At 43.1% G+C, this 23456-nt stretch overlaps 2 protein-coding genes across 2 annotated transcripts; both read left to right on the forward strand.

The window, feature by feature from the left end:
- Window positions 1-5627: 5627 nt before the first annotated feature.
- Window positions 5628-10305, forward strand: LOC139375733 (leucine-rich repeat, immunoglobulin-like domain and transmembrane domain-containing protein 1). Its single transcript, XM_071117548.1, has 4 exons — window positions 5628-5881; window positions 6418-6881; window positions 7571-7876; window positions 8355-10305. Exons 1-4 carry the CDS (start codon window positions 5757-5759, stop codon window positions 9440-9442), a joined length of 1983 nt encoding a protein of 660 aa, XP_070973649.1. The 5' UTR covers window positions 5628-5756; the 3' UTR covers window positions 9443-10305.
- Window positions 10306-13000: 2695 nt separating this feature from the next.
- Window positions 13001-15968, forward strand: LOC139375734 (leucine-rich repeat, immunoglobulin-like domain and transmembrane domain-containing protein 2). The gene is made up of 3 exons (XM_071117549.1): window positions 13001-13122; window positions 13483-14270; window positions 14914-15968. The coding sequence occupies exons 1-3, from the start codon at window positions 13013-13015 to the stop codon at window positions 15756-15758; spliced, it is 1743 nt and encodes a 580-aa protein (XP_070973650.1). The 5' UTR covers window positions 13001-13012; the 3' UTR covers window positions 15759-15968.
- Window positions 15969-23456: the final 7488 nt, after the last annotated feature.

Raw genomic sequence — 23456 nt, forward strand, 5'->3', positions numbered from 1 at the left:
ATATAAAGTATCAGGAGGGGTCAGTAGTTTGATATAAAGTATCAGGAGAAGGGGTCAGTAGTTTGATATAAAGTATCAGGAGGGGTCAGTAGTTTGATATAAAGTATCAGGAAGAGGGGTCAGTAGTTTGATATAAAGTGTCAGGAGGAGGGGTCAGTAGTTTGATATAAAGTGTCAGGAGGAGGGGTCAGTAGTTTGATATAAAGTATCAGGAGGAGGGGTCAGTAGTTTGATATAAAGTGTCAGGAGGAGGGGTCAGTAGTTTATAAAGTATCAGGAGGAGGGGTCAGTAGTTTGATATAAAGTATCAGGAGGGGTCAGTAGTTTGATATAAAGTATCAGGAGGAGTCAGTAGTTTGATATAAAGTATCAGGAGGGGGGGTCAGTAGTTTGATATAAAGTATCAGGAGGGGTCAGTAGTTTGATATAAAGTATCAGGAGAAGGGGTCAGTAGTTTGATATAAAGTATCAGGAGGAGGGGTTAGTAGTTTGATATAAAGTATCAGGAAGAGGGGTCAGTAGTTTGATATAAAGTGTCAGGAGGAGGGGTCAGTAGTTTGATATAAAGTATCAGGAGGGGGGATCAGTAGTTTGATATAAAGTATCAGGAGGAGGGGTCAGTAGTTTGATATAAAGTATCAGGAGGAGGGATCAGTAGTTTGATATAAAGTATCAGGAGGAGGGGTCAGTAGTTTGATATAAAGTATCAGGAGGAGGGGTCAGTAGTTTGATATAAAGTATCAGGAGGAGGGGTCAGTAGTTTATAAAGTATCAGGAGGAGGGGTCAGTAGTTTGATATAAAGTGTCAGGAGGAGGGGTCAGTAGTTTATAAAGTATCAGGAGGAGGGGTCAGTAGTTTGATATATAGTATCAGGAGGGGTCAGTAGTTTGATATAAAGTATCAGGAGGAGTCAGTAGTTTGATATAAAGTATCAGGAAGGGGGGTCAGTAGTTTGATATAAAGTATCAGGAGGGGTCAGTAGTTTGATATAAAGTATCAGGAGAAGGGGTCAGTAGTTTGATATAAAGTATCAGGAGGAGGGGTCAGTAGTTTGATATAAAGTATCAGGAGGAGGGGTCAGTAGTTTGATATAAAGTGTCAGGAGGAGGGGTCAGTAGTTTGATATAAAGTATCAGGAGGAGGGGTCAGTAGTTTTATATAAAGTATCAGGAGGAGGGGTCAGTAGTTTGATATAAAGTGTCAGGAGGGGTCAGTAGTTTGATATAAAGTATCAGGAGGAGGGGTCAGTAGTTTTATATAAAGTATCAGGATGAGGGGTCAGTAGTTTGATATAAAGTATCAGGAGGAGGGGTCAGTAGTTTGATATAAAGTATCAGGAGGAGGGGTCAGTAGTTTGATATAAAGTATCAGGAGGGGTCAGTAGTTTATAAAGTATCAGGAGGGGTCAGTAGTTTGATATAAAGTATCATGAGGAGGGGTCAGTAGTTTGATATAAAGTATCAGAAGAGGTCAGTAGTTTATAAAGTATCAGGAGGGGTCAGTAGTTTGATATAAAGTATCATGAGGAGGGGTCAGTAGTTTGATATAAAGTATCAGGAGTGTTCAGTAGTTTAATATAAAGTATCAGGAGGGGTCAGTAGTTTGATATAAAGTATCATGAGGAGGGGTCAGTAGTTTGATATAAAGTATCAGGAGGGGTCAGTAGTTTGATATAAAGTATCATGAGGAGGGGTCAGTAGTTTGATATAAAGTATCAGGAGGAGGGGTCAGTAGTTTGATATAAAGTGTCAGGAGGAGGGGTCAGTAGTTTGATATAAAGTATCAGGAGGAGGGGTCAGTAGTTTTATATAAAGTATCAGGAGGGGTCAGTAGTTTGATATAAAGTATCAGGAGGGGGGGTCAGTAGTTTGATATAAAGTATCAGGAGGAGGGGTCAGTAGTTTGATATAAAGTATCAGGAGGAGGGGTCAGTAGTTTGATATAAAGTATCAGGAGGAGGGGTCAGTAGTTTATAAAGTATCAGGAGGAGGGGTCAGTAGTTTGATATAAAGTATCAGGAGGAGGGGTCAGTAGTTTATAAAGTATCAGGAGGAGGGGTCAGTAGTTTGATATAAAGTGTCAGGAGGAGGGGTCAGTAGTTTATAAAGTATCAGGAGGAGGGGTCAGTAGTTTGATATAAAGTATCAGGAGAAGGGGTCAGTAGTTTGATATAAAGTATCAGGAGGAGTCAGTAGTTTGATATAAAGTATCAGGAGGGGGGGTCGGTAGTTTGATATAAAGTATCAGGAGGGGTCAGTAGTTTGATATAAAGTATCAGGAGAAGGGGTCAGTAGTTTGATATAAAGTATCAGGAGGAGGGGTCAGTAGTTTGATATAAAGTATCAGGAAGAAGGGTCAGTAGTTTGATATAAAGTGTCAGGAGGAGGGGTCAGTAGTTTGATATAAAGTGTCAGGAGGAGGGGTCAGTAGTTTGATATAAAGTATCAGGAGGAGGGGTCAGTAGTTTGATATAAAGTATCAGGAGGAGGGGTCAGTAGTTTGATATAAAGTATCAGGAGGAGGGGTCAGTAGTTTGATATAAAGTATCAGGAGGAGTCAGTAGTTTGATATAAAGTATCAGTAGTTTGATATAAAGTATCAGGAGGGGGGGTCAGTAGTTTTATATAAAGTATCAGGAGGGGTCAGTAGTTTGATATAAAGTATCAGGAGAAGGGGTCAGTAGTTTGATATAAAGTATCAGGAGGAGGGGTCAATAGTTTGATATAAAGTATCAGGAGGAGGGGTCAGTAGTTTGATATAAAGTGTCAGGAGGAGGGGTCAGTAGTTTGATATAAAGTGTCAGGAGGAGGGGTCAGTAGTTTGATATAAAGTATCAGGAGGAGGGGTCAGTAGTTTGATATAAAGTATCAGGAGGAGGGGTCAGTAGTTTGATATAAAGTGTCAGGAGGGGTCAGTAGTTTGATATAAAGTATCAGGAGGAGGGGTCAGTAGTTTGATATAAAGTATCAGGAGGAGGGGTCTGTAGTTTGATATAAAGTATCAGGAGGAGGGGTCAGTAGTTTGATATAAAGTATCAGGAGGAGGGGTCAGTAGTTTGATATAAAGTATCAGGAGGAGTCAGTAGTTTGATATAAAGTATCAGGAGGGGGGGTCAGTAGTTTGATATAAAGTATCAGGAGGGGTCAGTAGTTTGATATAAAGTATCAGGAGAAGGGGTCAGTAGTTTGATATAAAGTATCAGGAGGAGGGGTCAGTAGTTTGATATAAAGTATCAGGAGGAGGGGTCAGTAGTTTGATATAAAGTGTCAGGAGGAGGGGTCAGTAGTTTGATATAAAGTGTCAGGAGGAGGGGTCAGTAGTTTGATATAAAGTATCAGGAGGAGGGGTCAGTAGTTTGATATAAAGTATCAGGAGGAGGGGTCAGTAGTTTGATATAAAGTATCAGGAGGAGGGGTCAGTAGTTTGATATAAAGTATCAGGAGGAGTCAGTAGTTTGATATAAAGTATCAGGAGGGGGGGTCAGTAGTTTGATATAAAGTATCAGGAGGGGTCAGTAGTTTGATATAAAGTATCAGGAGAAGGGGTCAGTAGTTTGATATAAAGTATCAGGAGGAGGGGTCAGTAGTTTGATATAAAGTATCAGGAGGAGGGGTCAGTAGTTTGATATAAAGTGTCAGGAGGAGGGGTCAGTAGTTTGATATAAAGTGTCAGGAGGAGGGGTCAGTAGTTTGATATAAAGTATCAGGAGGAGGGGTCAGTAGTTTGATATAAAGTATCAGGAGGAGGGGTCAGTAGTTTGATATAAAGTATCAGGAGGAGGGGTCAGTAGTTTGATATAAAGTGTCAGGAGGGGTCAGTAGTTTGATATAAAGTATCAGGAGGAGGGGTCAGTAGTTTGATATAAAGTATCAGGAGGAGGGGTCAGTAGTTTGATATAAAGTATCAGGAGGAGGGGTCTGTAGTTTGATATAAAGTATCAGGAGGAGGGGTCAGTAGTTTGATATAAAGTATCAGGAGGAGGGGTCAGTAGTTTGATATAAAGTATCAGGAGGAGGGGTCAGTAGTTTGATATAAAGTGTCAGGAGGAGGGGTCAGTTGTTTGATATAAAGTGTCAGGAGGGGTCAGTAGTTTGATATAAAGTATCAGGAGGAGGGGTCAGTAGTTTGATATAAACTATCAGGAGGAGGGGTCAGTAGTTTGATTTAAAGTATCAGGAGGAGGGGTCAGTAGTTTGATATAAAGTATCAGGAGGAGGGGTCAGTAGTTTAATATATAGTATCAGGAGGAGGGGTCAGTAGTTTGGTATAAAGTATCAGGAGGAGGGGTCAGTAGTTTCATATAAAGTGTCAGGAGGGGTCAGTAGTTTGATATAAAGTATCAGGAGGAGGGGTCAGTAGTTTGATATAAAGTATCAGGAGGAGGGGTCAGTAGTTTGATATAAAGTATCAGGAGGGGTCAGTAGTTTGATATAAAGTGTCAGGAGGAGGGGTCAGTAGTTTGATATAAAGTATCCAGGAGGAGGGGTCAGTAGTTTGATATAAAGTATCAGGAGGAGGGGTCAGTAGTTTGATATAAAGTGTCAGGAGGAGGGGTCAGTAGTTTGATATAAAGTATCAGGAGGGGTCAGTAGTTTTTTTACCCACTAATTTGTGCCCAGACCTGCAGAAAAAAAAGTCTTTAAACATTAAATGAATGAAGAATCATAGTCATAGAATATTGAAACAGTGTCAGATGACCCCTTGTGTACAGTAGAACCCTGACTCACCAAAACACATAAATTATTAACATTTTTCAAACCTATCCAATGAATGGAAGGACGTTTTGTTTAACATTACTCTTAGCTTCTATTCATTGGTCCTTTCCATGTTATTGAGGTTCCCACTGGGGTCTTGTTCTCCATACACCACTGTTATAGTAGGCTACTGTATGTGTTTTGATAATACTGGTGGATACTTCATCAGTTTGACTTTGTCACAGTAAAGTGAACTTCTTCATAGATAACTTGTGTAGCCTGAACATTTGGCGCCGATTTTCGTACATTTGGGGGGGGGGGGGGGTTATGGGTTATCTGTCATATCCATGGTACGCAACCGTATACTCTATATAATAATGCAATAATTCTCGATTTAAAAAGAAAAACTAAATATTTTCTGATCCCTTAGAATCCCAGATGGCTATTTTCTTTTTGAGTTTGATTTGAAACATTGAAATGAGGGGTTTGGGAGTAAATTGTGCTAATAATGAGGTTTTCAAAAAATATTTAATACATGTATTGAAGCAAATCCCGTAAAATTAAACATATGTATACTATTTATTACATGGTTATATTTTAATGGTAGCAATTATCCATTGGCAGCAGTTTCCTTTTTGCATTTCACTTAACTCACAAATTCACATTCAATAGAATAGCATGCAGCGCGACTATAACAGTCAATGAACCGCCAAAAACGAACCGTCCACTCCAATCTCCATAATAAACCCTCCAATAAACTATATGGAGGGTTTTTACTCTGTATATAAACAAAGCGAAACGACACAGCCTGCCTGTCATTTGCCATGGGGCAATAATCGTGTCAATGAAGATAAATCCTTTCCACTAATCCATGTCTATCCTTTTAATCTGGGGTTTCAGAACGACGTTCAGACCCGTATGAGGCACTGAGATAGCAACACGATGCTTCGCTGGCTTGGCAGAACGAAATAAACATTACTTTTTTTTTTTCTTTCAAAAGAGATCTTGTAGTTTAGTTTGATAGTAGGCCTATATTTTGGTAGTATAGTTTCGGAGAGAAAATGTTTCGAGGTTTTAGCCTGGGTTTCTGCTTGACATTATTTTGCTTCGGACCGTTTGTTTGCAGCGCGTGTCCGTCTCAATGTAACTGCTTCTTTCACAAATTATCAGACGGATCCAAAGCAAGGTAAAAAAAACAGAGAAATGATTACAACTATTTAAATTGTGAATGTGAACAACTTCTATTCTACATTTTTTGTTGTTGTTGTGTGGTGGTGCGTAGTGTGCAAGTAGTATGAGGTCAGCTTCTCTTCTACTCTCTTTAAAAAAAAAAAAAAAAATATATATATATATATATATATATATATATATATATATATATATATATATATATATATATAGACCCAAGGATTAATTCGCTCTAAGCCTCTTTCTTTGGTTCTAATAAATATCCCTAAACCATGTTTTACTAACGTTTAGACCGAATAAAACAACAAGAAAGAAGGGTTCAAACGGAAGATTAAACTGACAAAAATTAAACAATATGTTGGTTGATTTATTTATGCAGTAATTGTACGTCTACCCTCTGTCATGAACCCATACAAGTCCATGGTTAATTTGGGTTAAACGTGTAATAAAGTTGAGTTATCTGAATGAACGTATTTACACTAGGTTATACCGTGACTTTCAATAAGAGGTGTACCTTTCTCTCCATCTATCTAGGAGTGTCCTTTGCAATGACCCACAGATTACTCTGATCCCACCCAACTTTCCTGCAGACACCTCGAAACTGCGGATCGAGAAGACTGCCATCGCAAAGATCTCCAGCGAAACCTTTCACTACCTCAACAGTTTGGAATTTCTCTGGATGTCTTTCAATTCTCTGAACTCTTTGAATGTAGACAGCTTCCGTGGCCTGAGAAGTCTGGATGAGCTGAGACTGGAAGGGAACGCACTCACCTCTTTCCCCTGGGAATCTCTGACTGATATGCCCGACCTGAGGCTACTGGACCTACATAACAATAAGATATCGTCGATCCCGGCCGAGGCGACCATTTATATCAAGAACCTGACCTACCTGGACTTATCTAGCAACAACCTGGCCACCGTACCTCCTGAGGTTCTCTCTATGTGGTTATCTGTGAAACCGTCTCAAGAAGATGGGGACAGTTCCAAATATATTCTAGGTAAGGATCTGCTCGGCAATTAAAAACAATCTTTATTGAGCTTTTAGGGAATCCCATTTGGTTTGCAAGCCAGGATGAAATAGAAGCCTTTAAATTACATGCAAATTGACACACAGGTAACGTGAGAAACAATCGATGCCATCCACAACATTAAAAGCCAGGGTGCTTTTATCCCAACATGCATTGCATGAGTACCTGTGGTGTGTTACGTAGCGTCAAATGAAAAGTTGGAGGAGACATGCATCAGACATTTGAGAGTAGTAAAATGATTACTCTAATTGTAGTAAAGGTAGCCATACTGTAGGGTTAATGAGAATACATTCACTAGTCTCACTTCAAACTAGCATGATTACTTTCTACTTACTATTACGTCTTGCTAAACTGACTTTATACACACATAACACAAGGTTATAGTTCAGACAGAGCAAGAAGAGTTGTCCAAAATGTGTATATATATATATATATTTGTGTTATGTACTACCAAGGTAGAGCTGGTGTTATTTACTGCAATGCTAAAATGTATGTAATCTATTGCCATGATAAAAACAGTGTTTATTATTTATTTTCATTTAGATACCATTGTAGTTTCTTTAAATCCCTTAGTTTAAGTCACTCTGGATAAGAGCATCTGCTAAATGACTAAAATGTTTATATTCTGGTGAAATTATTTATTTTCTTCGTCACTGTAGGTCTCCATGACAACCCATGGCTATGTGACTGCCGGCTCTATGACCTGGTCCAGTTCCAGAAGTCTCCGTCATCCTCTGTGGTTCTGATCGACACCAAGCTGCGCTGTGCTGACCCGGAGAGCCTGTCGGGGGTGCTGTTCAGCGAGACGGAGCTCCAGAGGTGTCAGGGGCCCCATGTCCACACAGCTGTGGCCCGGGTCAGGAGCTCCCTGGGGAACAACGTCCTGCTACGTTGTGGGACTATCGGAGTCCCAGTACCAGAGCTGTCCTGGACCCGGGCAGACGGCAAACAGATGAACGGCACTGGTGAGATTCATTGATTTATTGATTGATTGATTGAATTTATTTACTGTGTAACACATAGATATACAGCCAAGAGCAAGCAGTCACTACATATTTTAAAAAGGGATGAAGGACAACAACAACAACAAACAAAAAAGTTGTTGACTTATTTCCGTTGTTCTCCAAGTTTAGTGTTTCTAAACCTGCTCCAGTCACAGCAGGTCTTAGCCTGATCCCAGATCTGTTTGTGCTGTCTTGGAAACTGTTTGGCATAGTTGACAGAACAGCACAAACAGATCTGGGATCAGGCTAAGACCTGCCGTGACTGAAGGCTAGGCATATATACGTCTGCCTGTTGCCTGAATAAGTAGCTACAGTACTTAGGACATCTATTTTGGGTGTTGTAAAGTCAGAAGCTGAAATAGCCTAGATTACAGATGAATGGACGGTTTTCTTTTCACTAATCCTTCTAACTACTTTTTTGTTTGTATTTATTTCACAGTTCAGGAAGAAGTTTCAAAGGAGGGAATCATTTGGTCCATCCTGAGTGTGCCTGCCGTCTCTTACCGGGACTCTGGGAAATACATGTGCAAAGCGACCAACTTTGTGGGGACTGCAGATGCCATCATCTCCCTGGTTATTACAGACTCCTTTAAAAATGAGGAACAAGGTGGCAGCTCCAAGACTAGAAACCAAAGAGGACGGAAAACCGGTGGATTTGGGAAAGCTGCCTACCAGAAGAAACTTGTTGCCAGATACATACCTCCACCAACCACGACGGCAGCTATGCCCATCATCGAGCCACTCGGACCGAGTGGTTTCACAGGGAGGTATGATATCGAGAGCTACAGTATTTTGGATAGTGTGGCCGATGGACAGACGCCCGGTCCTCCTGCCACGGAGCCGGCGATTATTAAGGAAGTGGAGAAGGAGGTTCTTAGCAACCTGGCAGCCAACGCCTCTTCTTTGCAGGCATCGGCGCCGCCGGAGAGACGGGTGGTACGATCGGTGAAGGTCATCGGGGACACCGATCACACCGTCTCCCTGAACTGGCGGGCCCCGACGGCCAAGAACACCACCGAGTTCAGCGTCCTGTATGCCGTTTTCGGCGAGAGGGACATGCGGAGGATCAACGTAGGCGTGGGAAAGAACCGTATCACCATCGACGGCCTTGTGCCAAGGACAAAGTACATCGCCTGCGTCTGCGTCAAAGGCCTGATCCCTAAAAAGGAGCAGTGTGTAATCTTCTCAACGGACGAGGCGGCCAGCGCAAGCGGCACCCAGAAGCTCATTAACGTGGTGGTGATCACCGTGGCCTGCGTGATCGCTGTCCCCCTGACACTGATCGTCTGCTGTGGGGCGCTCAAGAAGCGCTGTAAAAAGCTACTGGGGAGGAAATCCAAAGATATTCAAGACTCATATGTAACATTCGAGACCCTCTCCCCAGGACAGAAGCCTAAGGGGATGGAGGGGGAGTACCTTGCCAGGCAACACCCAGACGAGTCCAACAGACTGCTCTCTGCTAGATCCAGTGTGGACTCTGGGGCTACTTGTAGGAATGAGGGACCCCCTAGTGAGTACTTTTGTTGATACCAAATGAAGGCCTCAACCTTTACAGGGCAGAGAAATCTGTCCTTTCCAAGCAGAACTGAAGTTGGTTGGCTGGTCTCTTCTGGCAAGTGATGTATTGTAGATGAGTGAAACTGCTCAGAGACGGGGCAGAAACCAAAGGACAGTTGCATGGACAAGTGTGGTATATATGTGAGTCTAGATAAATAGGATAAATAAATGCTGACATAACTGTGATTATACAGCCTTGCAGAAATACAGGCCAACCTTGACCCGGTGAACTGTAAAAAAAAAAAAAAAATTAAAAAAAAAAACAGAAACAATTTTTTTATTTAAAATGTGGAAATAAGCATTTTATATTTGTCATGCACTTTTAAGGGGGTAACATAGTGTAAGCAGTTGCCTTTCTTTGAAATGACACTAGGGTTACACAGTTATGCTAACTTTTACAAAATTCCCAGGTTTTCCAGAAATTCTTGGTGGAATAAGGAAACCCAAAATGGCACATTCTACCAGAATACATGAAACCCATCTTTTTAACATACGGAGGAAGAGTAATGACAGTTATTCTGAAATGAATCTGACCTCAGAATTCTGGTAGTTTTTATTTGACGAAATAATGGACATGTAAAGTATTGGTGAAGCAACTCATATCTGTAGCGATATTTTGTACCTCTGTGTATTTACCATAAACGTTAATGTGCCAGGTTTACTGTCCAATCAAACCTAACATACTATACATTTTGTAATATATATCTATGATCTGATCTGATATATAGTACCAGTCAAAAGTTTGGACACACCTACTCATTGAAGGGTTTTTCTTTATTTTAAAACTTTTTTACATTGTACAATAATGGTGAAGACATCAAAACTATGAAATAACACATATGGAATCATGTAGCAAAAAAAAAAATTAAACTAATCAAAATAGGATTCTTCAAAGTAGCCACCCTTTGCCTTGATGACAGCTTTGCACACTCTTGGCATTCTCTCAACCAGCTTCACCTGGAATGCTTTTCCAACAGTCTTGAAGGAGTTTCCACATATGCTGAGCACTTGTTGGCTGCTTTTTCGTCACTCTGCGGTCCAACTCAGCCGAAACCATCTCAATTGGTTTGAGGTCAGGTGATTGTGGAGGCCAGGTCATCTGATGCAGCAGTCCATCACTCTCCTTCTTGGTCAAATAGCCCTGACACAGCCTGGAGATGTGTTGGGTCATTGTCCTGTTGAAAAACAAATGATAGTGTGACTAAGCGCAAACCAGATGGGATGGAGTATCGCTGCAGAATGCTGTGGTAGCCATGCTGGTTAAGTGTGCCTTGAATTCTGAATAAATCACTGACAGTGTCACCAGCAAAGCACCCCCACACCATCACACCACCTCCTCCATGCTTCATGGTGGGAACCACACATGCAGAGATCATCCGTTCACCTACTCTGCATCTCACAAAGACACGGCCGTTGGAACCAAACATCTCCAATTTGTACTCATCAGACCAAAGGACAGATTTCCACCGGTCTAATGTTCATTGCTCGTGTTTCTTGGCCCAAGCAAGTCTCTTCTTCTTATTGGTGTCCTTTAGTAAGGTTTTCTATGCCACAATTTGACCATGAAAGCCTGATTCATGCAGACTCCTCTGAACAGATGATGTTGAGATGTGTCTGTCACTTGAACTCTGTGAAGCATTTATTTGGGCTGCAATCTGAGATGCAGTTAACTCTAATGATCTTATGCTCTGCAGCAGAGGTAACTCTGGGTCTTCCTTTCTTGTGGCGGTCCTCATGAGAGCCAGTTTCATCATAGTGATTGATGGTTTTTGCGACTGCACTTGAAGAAACATTAAAAGTTCTTGAAATGTTCCGGATTGACTGACCTTCATGTGTTAAAGTAATGACGGACTGTCATTTCTCTTTGCTTATTTGAGCTGTTCTTGTCATAATATGGACTTGGTCTTTTACCAAATAGGGCTGTCTTCTGTCTACCACCGTTACCTATATAACTGATTCGCTCAAATGCAGGAATTAATTTTAACAAGGCACACCTGTTAATTGAAATGCATTCCAGGTTGAAGCTGGTTGAGAGAATGCCAAGAGTGTGCGAAGCTGTCATCAAGGCAAAGGGTGGCTACTTTGAAGAATCTAAAATATATTTTGGATTTCTTTAACACTTTTGGTTACTACATGATTCCATATGTGTTATTTCATAGTTTTGATGTCTTCACTGTTATTCTACAATGTATAAAATTGTTAAAAAAAAGAAAGAAAGAAAAACCCTTGAGTGAGTAGGTGTGTCCAAACTTTTGACTGGTTCTGTATGTGTATAAATAAATATTTTTTTATAAATGTTTGTGTCCTCTTAAGTCCTTACCTGCTCTATAATAGCATATTCCTTCCCAGAACACTTTGACAAACATTTTGTTCAACCAATCAGAGGACAGGTTCTGTTTTCAAAGATACAGGACATCAGAATGGGGTGATATCCATCCGGTGTCAATAGTGAATTATCAAGAGGTGAAAACAGGCAGATGTAAACATTCAGGTGCCAAGCCACAGCATGGCATAGCACCAGTATGCTAGGGCAATAGCATTAAGCCAAGCCTTAGAACGTACACTATGATATTATATGACCTATGACCTATGACCTTATATGATTATATGATATGGTAATATACATTTGAAGGGCTGACAAAGAAATGACAAGGAAACATGTTGTGACCAGCAAAATGGAATCCTGACCTGTTCACCGGACGTGCTACCTGTCCCAGACCTATTATTTGACCATGCTGGTAATTTATGAACATTTGAACATCTTGGCCATGTTGTGTTATAATCTCCACCTGGCACAGCCAGAAGAGGACTGGCCACCCCACATAGCCTGGTTCCTCTCTAGGTTTCTTCCTAGGTTTTGGCCTTTCTAGGGAGTTTTTCCTAGCCACCGTGCTTCTACACCTGCATTTCTTGCTGTTTGGGGTTTTAGGCTGGGTTTCTGTACAGCACTATGAGATATCAGCTGATGTACAAAGGGTTATATAAATACATTTGATTTGAATTGATGGATAGCTGTCACATGATAGCCTATGTTGTGTTTAGCGTTTCGTATTGGCGCTGTCCACGGTGCTGATCACAACTTGACCGTTCGTCTATGGCCACTGTGGTCGTTTACTTTGTACAGTATCGTTTGCAGACTACGTACATATTTGTGTCTGAAGACCTCTTCCATTCGTTCCTCATTTAATAGCCATGGATCCTTTTGGGGGGGGGCATGTAGGATTTGATACCAGCAACCCTCCGGTTGCCAGCTCAATTCCTGGCAGATTTTTCCAGTAGGACCCGGTTTTCAAACGGGCAACTCTCCGGTTTACTGGCTTGCCCCTCTAACCACTATGCTACCTGCCACCCCACAAGGAGGATTATAGCTAAAAAAGTTTTAAAAAAACATAAACTTTCAGCGTGTTTTAATGTATCATTTGGTGTCTCAAAGGGATTGCATCAAGGAAGATTAAGGTAATAGGTTTACCTCTACTGTCCGTCCCTCCCTGTGGAGATGCTCGGCTCTAATGCTTCACATGGGTTTCTGTTAAAGGAATTATGGCCACCTTGTATACAGTATTAGCTATAGCTTGGCTATTCTATAAAGTAACTCCTGCCTCGACATCTTGTTTACCCGGCTGCTCTTGCACAAATGATAACTTGGGAAGGTAAGTCGTTTGTTGTCAGTTCTTGTGTAGCTAGTTTTGTACCGAGTTTCCTTACGGTGTCAGGACGTTATATGCAGTATTGACTGATCAAGTGTAGGCTATTACTGAACTCAATGGTGGCTTTTCATGACTGGTTTTAACAATAGACAATATGGAGAGATAACATTTTACATTGACATTTTAATTCATTTAGCAGACGCTTTTATCCAGAGTGATTTACAGGAGCACATCCACAAATTGTTCACAAAGTCGGCACTTAACCGCTAGGCTACGTGCCGCATGTGTCTATGATGAAAGGAATATAGATAACTTCCTCTAACCGTACTTCCATAACCCATAATGTTTTGGTTTTATTTTTAGATCCTTAATTTGTATGGAAACAGCCATGGGACGAATCCCAGACAACGTCCCAAATTATTTCAGTAAAATTCGAATAGAGAATTCCCACCTGACTGAATTACCGAGCGGCTCCTTCTCTAAAGTCACTGCCTTGGCGTCTCTATGGTTGAATTTCAACGACATCACCCTAATGAACATCAAGAGTCTGGAGGGGCTGACGAATTTAACGGAACTGCGGCTCCAGGGAAACAAGCTGCGTTCAGTCCCATGGACAGCATTCCAGGACACGCCGAACCTGAACATTTTGGACCTGAAACTCAATCGACTAGACGTGCTCCCGGAATCCGCCCTGAGACAACTACCGGGCTTGACCTATTTAGACTTATCCTTCAATCAGCTTACTGTCATATCCAGGGATGTCTTCCTCAACTGGCCTCTCCTCAACACTCAGGAGAGAAAAGGACGTAAAGAGGCCAGCAGTGGAGAGGCCAACGTTGTTTTAGCGCTGCACGACAACCCTTGGCTGTGTGACTGCCGCCTCAAAGGTTTCGTTGAGTTTATCAAAACCATTAGTCCACCTCTAATTCTGATGAACTCGTACCTGACGTGCACGGGCCCCAGTTCCAGGGCGGGGAAGTTCTTCCACGAAGTCGGTTTGAAAACATGCATGAAGCCCGAGGCCTCAGCCACAGAGAGCAACATGACGGTGTCACTGGGGGACAAGGTAACCCTCCAGTGCTTAGTCAAAGCCAGGCCTGAACCCTCCATCCATTGGTCATACAACCTGAAGATTATAAAGGGATTTACTGGTAAGGTTTTATTTAATTGCAAATTCTAGGCTACCATCCATTAGAATGCTGTGACTTTGGTGCAGTGGGGTATTTACCACGATATCATATGTCAGTCCTAGTTTATTGTAAGCTACACCACTTTGATGACAGGATTTAGGACAAGCAGGCTAATGCATGTGTAAGTCATTCATGACTTTGGTAGGCTCTTGATGTTTCTACGTTTCTAAGTAGAAAAGCCGCCATAGATTGATTGCAACAGCTTTTCTTGTAGGCAAACTCAACAATAGTGTCTAGTTAACCCACATTTCCCCTGGCGCCGAAGACGTGGATGGCGATTATGGCAGCCCCCCCCCCCCCGCACCTCTCTGATTCAGAGGGGTTAAATGTTGAAGACATATTTCAGTTGAATGCATTCAGTTGTACAACTGACAAGGTACCCCCCATTTCCCTATTCATAATGCAACATATTACTGTCAATATTGTAAATATACAATATGTACCTGTTTAAACACCAACAACTCAACATCCCACTGGGTACAGATGTCAATTCAACGTCTATTCCACGTTGGTTCAACGTCATTTCATTTAAATGACTTGGAAACAACGTTGATTCAACCAGTGTATGCCAAGTGGGATAATTGTCCTTTCTCTCCCTCTTCAGTGGCAGAGACCCGTGTGGACGATGAGACCATCAGATCTCAGCTGGTCATCCCATCCATTCACCTGGAAGACCGAGGCGTCTACACCTGCTTCGCCAACAACTTTATCGGCAACTTCTCCGTCAGTTTCCTGATCAACATCAAGTCTTTCAACGCCTCCTCCTCCTCCGGCGGTGCCGCCATGTCTCGTCCCCCGTTCCCCCTGTCCTCAGCCGACGAGAACGTCTACATTGACATACGCATCTCCAAGCAGACGGTCTACGGCATCACTCTGGAGTGGTACGCTGCGACGGACAACCCTGCAGAGACCTGGTTCACCATCCACTTGGGGAAATACCACTCTGACAAAAAGGAGTTGACATACATCGGGCCGGGCATCAACACCTATGAGGTCAACGGCCTCCTACCGGTTAGTAAATACGAGGTGTGTGTGACGCTGAAGAACCAGACCCCTCGTGCCGGTCAGTGCATCGTGTTCTTAACAGAAAGTGACATCAGCCAGCTGGAACAACGGGAGAAGTTCATCCATATTATTGTGATCATGTGTGCCATGGTGCTGGCGGTGCCCGTGGGAATGTACGCCTGCACCACCGACACCAGATGTACGTTCAGCTACCTGGACCGCTGTACGGAGCAGTGTAAGAGGAGGAGGAGGCAGGAGAAGACCCTGAGGACCAATGGGGAGAGACAGGGGACCTTCGACAGCCTCCAGGCCGCCAGCGATGAAGGACTCTGTCGTGACTCTGAAGAGTTGATGATGAAGAGGAGGTCCTCCCAGGATAAAAACAACCACAAGGGCAGAGTACAAGATCCACAAGAGACAAACATTGGAGCAAAGCTTTATTAGCTCTAGGTTTAACGTTAAAAAATGAAAAAATGAAATGTACTAAGATACCTAGTGGTAGAAATGCAGAGCAGTCTTCTGTGAAGTGAAGCTTCAGGAAACACATCTGGAAAGCTACAAGTTATGAAGACTGAAATGCCTTTCTTCCATGACTGTAGGGAAGTATTGTATTGTTTTATCAAAATGCCCCGTCTCTAAGTAATCAAATGTTAATTTTTTTTCAACTTTATATGCTGTATCTTTGGGATATGGTGTTTTTATTAGCTTCATTGTTCTTCTCTGTTTTAAAAGAAATAACCAATCTGGCAAGAAATCACGAATGTTGCTTCTATACATGTAATATCGTTGAAATATTTCCTTGTCTTCAGAATGTCGTGAACTGTATTCTGCTCATTGAAAATAATTATTTCAGAGCCACACCAGGTTTAGTCAAATATACAATAACCATGCCTTTGCACTACGACCTTTGTAATGAATGAGGCTTCTTTGCTATTGTTTTCCTGTTTTGGGTGGGTGGGTGGGATAATGGGGATTAGAGTTAGGGGTGAAGCTGGACACTATAGGCAGCAGGGTCCTAATAGCTCCCTACCAAAATCCCATAGGTACTGTAGGTCAAACGTAGTGCCCTACACTAAGAATAGGGTTCTATCTTAACCATGTCTCTCAGTGACAATAGGGTTCTATAGTTAGATATAAACCATGTCACTCAGAGAGAATAGGGTTCTATAGTTAGATCTTAACCATGTCTCTCAGAGAGAATAGGGTTCTATTGTTAGATCTTAACCATGTCTCTCAGTGAGAATAGGGTTCTATACTTAGATCTTAACCATGTCTCTCAGAGAAAATAGGGTTCTATACTTAGATCTTAACCATGTCTCTCAGAGAGAATAGGGTTCTATACTTAGATCTTAACCATGTCTCTCAGAGAAAATAGGGTTCTATACTTAGATCTTAACCATGTCTCTCAGAGAGAGTAGGGTTCTACTTAGATCTTAACCATGTCTCTCAGAGAGAATAGGCAACATGAGATCTTCTCTGAGTGACTGCATTAGATTATCCTTTCTGATATCTATTTTTTATACAGTACCAATCAAAAGTTTGGACACACCTACTCATTCAAGGGTTTTATTTATTTTTTACTTTTTTCCACATTGTAGAATAATAGTGAAGACATTAAAACTATGAAATAAAACATCATGTAGTAACCAAAAAAGTGTTAAACAAATAAAAAAGTAGCCACCCTTTGCCTTGATGGCAGATTTGCACACTCCTGGCATTCTCTCAACCAGCTTCACCTGGAATGCTTAAGGAGTTCCCACATCTTGGCTGCTTTTCCTTTACTCTGCGGTCCAACTCATCCCAAACCATCTCAATTGGGTTGAGGTCAGGTGATTGTGGAGGCCAGGTCATCTGATACAGCACTCCATCACTCTCCTTCTTGGTCAAATAGCCCTTACACAGCCTGTGGATGTGTTGGGTCATTGTCCTGTTGAAAAACAAATTATTGTCCCACTAAGTGCAAACCAGATGGGATGGCGTATCGCTGCAGAATGCTGTGGTAGCCATGCTGGTTAAGTGTGCCTTGAATTCTAAATAAATCACTGACAGTGTCACCAGCAAAGCACCCCCACACTATCACACCTCCTCCTCCATGCTTCACGGGCGGGAACCACACATGCAGAGATCAGCCATTCACCTACTCTGCGTCTCACAAAGACACGGCGGTTGAACCAAAAATCTCAAATTTGACCAAAGGACAGATTTCGACCGGTCTAATGTCCATTGCTGATGTTTCTTGGCCCAAGCAAGTCTCTTCTTCTTATTGGTGTCCTTTAGTAGTGTTTTCTATGAGGCAATTGGACCATGAAGGCCTGATTCACGCAGTCTCCTTGAACAGTTGATGTTGAGATGTGTCTGTTACTTGAACTCTGTGAAGCATTTATTTGGGCTGCAATTTCTGAGGCTGGTAACTCTAATTAACTTTTCATCTGCAGCAGAGGTAACTCTGGGTCTTCCTTTCCTGTGGCGGTCCTCATGAGAGCCAATTTCATCATAGCGCTTGATGGTATTTCCGACTGCACTTGACGAAACTTTCAAAGTTCTGGAAATGTTCAGTTTTGAAGTAATGATGTACTGTCGCTTCTCTTTGCTTATTTGAGCTGTTCTTGCCATAATAGGGCTATATTCTGTATACAAACCCTACCTTGTCACAACTCAACTGATCGGCTCAAACGCATTAAGAAAGAAAGAAATTCCACAAATTAACTTTTAACAAGGCACAACTGTTAATTGAAATGCAAGTCAGGTGACTGACTACCTCATGAAGCTGGTTGAGAGAATGCCAAGAGTGTGCAAAGCTGTCATCAAGGCAAAGGGTGGCTACTTTGAAGAATCTAAAATCTAAAATATATTCTTTTGGTTACGACATGATTCCATTTGTGTTATTTCATAGTTGTGATGTCTTCACTATTATTCTACAATGTAGAAAATAGTAAAAATAAAGAAAAACCCTTGAATGAGTCGGTGTGTCCAAACTGTTGACTGGTTCTGTATATAAAATGGACATTATCTGTCACATTAGAGGGTAAATAGTCTACTCTTAAATTGACTTGAATGTACTTTTGCATTCAACAATGATCTAAAATATCTGTGTTTCACATGCCAATGAGATCCAAACCTGTATAGTCTTCAATAAATTCACATCTATTGTGGAGTTGAAGATATTCTACTTCTGTGATTTGTATCATCATACTTTTCACTTTATTAAGGGAACAATTCCGATAACTTTTCCAAAATGTTTAGATTTTCCAGATATCCCAGTTGGAAGATTCCCGGAATCGGAAGAGAATATGCAGGTATCCCTCACCTACTGAATTGACAGGGATCCCTCACCTACTGAACTGACAGGGATCCCTCACCTACTGAACTGACAGGTATCCCTCACCTACTGACAGGTATCCCTCACCTACTGAATTGACAGGGATCCCTCACCTACTGAACTGACAGGGATCCATCACCTACTGAACTGACAGGTATCCCTCACCTACTGACAGGTATCCCTCACCTACTGACAGGGATCCCTCACCTACTGAACTGACAGGTATCCATAGACTACTGAACTGACAGGTATCCCTAGTCTACTGAACTGACAGGTATCCCTAGTCTACTGAACTGACAGGTATCCCTAGACTACTGAACTGACAGGTATCCCTAGACTACTGAACTGACAGGTATCCCTGGACTAATGAACTGACATGTATCCCTAGACTACTGAACTAACAGGTGTCCCTAGACTACTGAACTGACAGGTATCCATAGACTACTGAACTGACAGGTATCCCTGGACTAATGAACTGACAGGTATCCCTGGACTAATGAACTGACATGTATCCCTAGACTACTGAACTAACAGGTATCCCTAGACTACTGAACTGACAGGTATCCCTGGACTAATGAACTGACAGGTATCCCTGGACTAATGAACTGACAGGTATCCCTAGACTACTGAACTAACAGGTATTCCTAGACTAATGAACTGACAGGTATCCCTAGACTACTGAACTGCCTGTTGCTGGGTTAGCCTACTGAACTGACTGTTGTTGGGATTGACTACTGAACTGCCTGTTGTTGGGTTAGACTACTGAACTGCCAGTTGTTGGGTTAGCCTACTGAATTGACTGTTGTTGGGAATGACTACTGAACTGACTGTTGTTGGGTTTGCCTACTGAAATGCCTGTTGTTGGGTTAGCCTACTGAACTGACTGTTGTTGGGTTTGACTACTGAACTGCCTGTTGTTGGGTTTGACTACTGAACTGACTGTTGTGGGGTTAGCCTACTGAACTGACTGTTGTTGGGTTAGCCTACTGAACTGACTGTTGTTGGGTTTGACTACTGAACTGACTGTTGTTGGGTTAGCCTACTGAACTGACTGTTGTTGGGTTAGCCTACTGAACTGACTGTTGTTGGGTTTGACTACTGAACTGACTGTTGTTGGGTTTGACTACTGAACTGCCTTTTGTTGGGTTAGCCTACTGAACTGCCTGTTGTTGGGTTAGCCTACTGAACTGCCTGTTGTTGGGTTAGCCTACTGAACTGCCTGTTGTTGGGTTAGCCTGCTGAACTGACAGGTGGGTTTGACTACTGAACTGACAGGTTGGCTGACAGGTGGGTTTGACTACTGAACTGACAGGTGAGTTTGACTACTGAACTGACAGGTGGGTTTGACTACTGAACTGACTGAGGTGGGTTTGACTACTGAACTGACAGGTGAGTTTGACTACTGAACTGACTGAGGTGGGTTTGACTACTGAACTGACAGGTGGGTTTGACTACTGAACTGACAGGTGGGTTTGACTACTGAACTGACTGAGGTTGGTTTGACTACTGAACTGACAGGTGAGTTTGACTACTGAACTGACTGAGGTGGGTTTGACTACTGAACTGACTGAGGTTGGTTTGACTACTGAACTGACAGGTGGGTTTGACTACTGAACTGACAGGTGGGTTTGACTACTGAACTGACTGAGGTGGGGTTGACTACTGAACTGACTGAGGTTGGTTTGACTACTGAACTGACAGGTGGGTTTGACTACTGAACTGACAGGTGAGTTTGACTACTGAACTGACAGGTGGGTTTGACTACTGAACTGCCTGAGGTGGGTTTGACTACTGAACTGACAGGTGGGTTTGACTACTGAACTGACAGGTGAGTTTGACTACTGAACTGACAGGTGGGTTTGACTACTGAACTGCCTGAGGTGGGTTTGACTACTGAACTGACAGGTGGGTTTGACTACTGAACTGACAGGTGAGTTTGACTACTGAACTGACAGGTGGGTTTGACTACTGAACTGACAGGTGAGTTTGACTACTGAACTGACAGGTGAGTTTGACTACTGAACTGACAGGTGGATTTGACTACTGAACTGACAGGTGAGTTTGACTACTGAACTGACAGGTGGGTTTGACTACTGAACTGACTGAGGTGGGTTTGAGTACTGAACTGACAGGTGGGTTTGACTACTGAACTGACAGGTGGGTTTGAGTACTGAACTGCCTGTTGTTGGGTTTGACTACTGAACTGACTGAGGTGGGTTTGACTACTGAACTGACAGGTGGGTTTGACTACTGAACTGACAGGTCGGTTTGACTACTGAACTGACAGGTGGGTTTGACTACTGAACTGACAGGTGAGTTTGACTACTGAACTGACAGGTGAGTTTGACTACTGAACTGACAGGTGGGTTTGAATACTGAACTGACAGGTGAGTTTGACTACTGAACTGACAGGTGGGTTTGACTACTGAACTGACTGAGGTGGGTTTGACTACTGAACTGACAGGTGGGTTTGACTACTGAACTGACTGAGGTGGGGTTGACTACTGAACTGACTGAGGTTGGTTTGACTACTGAACTGACAGGTGGGTTTGACTACTGAACTGACAGGTGAGTTTGACTACTGAACTGACAGGTGGGTTTGACTACTGAACTGCCTGAGGTGGGTTTGACTACTGAACTGACAGGTGGGTTTGACTACTGAACTGACAGGTGAGTTTGACTACTGAACTGACAGGTGGGTTTGACTACTGAACTGCCTGAGGTGGGTTTGACTACTGAACTGACAGGTGGGTTTGACTACTGAACTGACAGGTGAGTTTGACTACTGAACTGACAGGTGGGTTTGACTACTGAACTGACAGGTGAGTTTGACTACTGAACTGACAGGTGAGTTTGACTACTGAACTGACAGGTGGATTTGACTACTGAACTGACAGGTGAGTTTGACTACTGAACTGACAGGTGGGTTTGACTACTGAACTGACTGAGGTGGGTTTGAGTACTGAACTGACAGGTGGGTTTGACTACTGAACTGACAGGTGGGTTTGAGTACTGAACTGCCTGTTGTTGGGTTTGACTACTGAACTGACTGAGGTGGGTTTGACTACTGAACTGACAGGTGGGTTTGACTACTGAACTGACAGGTCGGTTTGACTACTGAACTGACAGGTGGGTTTGACTACTGAACTGACAGGTGAGTTTGACTACTGAACTGACAGGTGAGTTTGACTACTGAACTGACAGGTGGGTTTGAATACTGAACTGACAGGTGAGTTTGACTACTGAACTGACAGGTGGGTTTGACTACTGAACTGACTGAGGTGGGTTTGACTACTGAACTGACAGGTGGGTTTGACTACTGAACTGACAGGTGAGTTTGTCGACAATACACATTTGATTGAATCCCAGACTTTGTGTGCTTGAACTGAATAATGACGTACAGTACTATACCTATCGACACATAAACATTTAGTTTATTTACTTTATTCATCATTTATTGCAGCACACACATTTTTTTTTAAATCTTCTCATTTTTTTTTTCTTCTTTCAAACCAAATTCTAACATACACATACCAATAACTGACAGACGCAGACAAACAACGACTATATCTCCTCTGCCCAGACCTGCCTGGTCACTCCTCCATCTCTAGTTCCTGCCTGGTCACTTCTCCATCCCTAGTACCTGCCTGGTCACTCCTCCATCCCTAGTACCTGCCTGGTCACTTCTCCATCCCTAGTACCTGCCTGGTCACTCCTCCATCTCTAGTACCTGCCTGGTCACTTCTCCATCCCTAGTACCTGCCTGGTCACTCCTCCATCCCTACTGTAGTACCTGCCTGGTCACTCCTCCATCCCTACTGTAGTACCTGCCTGGTCACTCCTCCATCCCTACTGTAGTACCTGCCTGGTCACTCCTCCATCTCTAGTACCTGCCTGGTCACTCCTCCATCCCTACTGTAGTACCTGCCTGGTCACTCCTCCATCCCTAGTACCTGCCTGGTCACTCCTCCATCCCTAGTACCTGCCTGGTCACTCCTCCATCCCTAGTACCTGCCTGGTCACTCCTCCCCCTAGTACCTGCCTGGTCACTCCTCCATCCCTAGTACCTGCCTGGTCACTCCTCCATCTCTACTGTAGTACCTGCCTGGTCACTCCTCCATCCCTAGTACCTGCCTGGTCACTCCTCCATCCCTAGTACCTGCCTGGTCACTCCTCCATCCCTAGTACCTGCCTGGTAACTCCTCCATCCCTAGTACCTGCCTGGTCACTCCTCCATCTCTAGTACCTGCCTGGTCACTCCTCCATCCCTAGTACCTGCCTGGTCACTCCTCCATCTCTAGTACCTGCCTGGTCACTCCTCCATCCCTAGTACCTGCCTGGTCACTCCTCCATCTCTAGTACCTGCCTGGTCAATCCTCCATCCCTAGTACCTGCCTGGTCACTCCTCCATCCCTAGTACCTGCCTGGTCACTCCTCCATCTCTAGTACCTGCCTGGTCACTCCTCCATCCCTAGTACCTGTACCTGCCTGGTCACTCCTCCATCTCTAGTACCTGCCTGGTCACTCCTCCATCCCTAGTACCTGCCTGGTCACTCCTCCATCCCTAGTACCTGACTGGTCACTCCTCCATCCCTAGTACCTGCCTGGTCACTCCTCCATCTCTAGTACCTGCCTGGTCACTCCTCCATCCCTACTGTAGTACCTGCCTGGTCACTCCTCCATCCCTAGTACCTGCCTGGTCACTCCTCCATCCCTAGTACCTGCCTGGTCACTCCTCCATCCCTAGTACCTGCCTGGTCACTCCTCCATCCCTAGTACCTGCCTGGTCACTCCTCCATCTCTAGTACCTGCCTGGTCACTCC

Source organism: Oncorhynchus clarkii, chromosome 20 (assembly GCF_045791955.1).
Source record: "Oncorhynchus clarkii lewisi isolate Uvic-CL-2024 chromosome 20, UVic_Ocla_1.0, whole genome shotgun sequence".
In the NCBI taxonomy this organism is placed as follows: Eukaryota; Metazoa; Chordata; class Actinopteri; order Salmoniformes; family Salmonidae; genus Oncorhynchus; species Oncorhynchus clarkii.

Excerpts from the sequence above, each read along its gene's own strand:
- LOC139375734 (XM_071117549.1), top strand. The coding sequence starts at position 13,013 with ATGGCCACCTTGTATACAGTATTAGCTATAGCTTGGCTATTCTATAAA. Across the intron at positions 13,123-13,482 it reads ACAAATGATAACTTGGGAAG|ATCCTTAATTTGTATGGAAA; the intron begins GTAAGTCGTTTG and ends TTTTATTTTTAG. Across the intron at positions 14,271-14,913 it reads GATTATAAAGGGATTTACTG|TGGCAGAGACCCGTGTGGAC; the intron begins GTAAGGTTTTAT and ends CTCCCTCTTCAG.
- LOC139375733 (XM_071117548.1), top strand. The coding sequence starts at position 5,757 with ATGTTTCGAGGTTTTAGCCTGGGTTTCTGCTTGACATTATTTTGCTTC. Across the intron at positions 5,882-6,417 it reads TCAGACGGATCCAAAGCAAG|GAGTGTCCTTTGCAATGACC; the intron begins GTAAAAAAAACA and ends CCATCTATCTAG. Across the intron at positions 6,882-7,570 it reads CAGTTCCAAATATATTCTAG|GTCTCCATGACAACCCATGG; the intron begins GTAAGGATCTGC and ends TCGTCACTGTAG.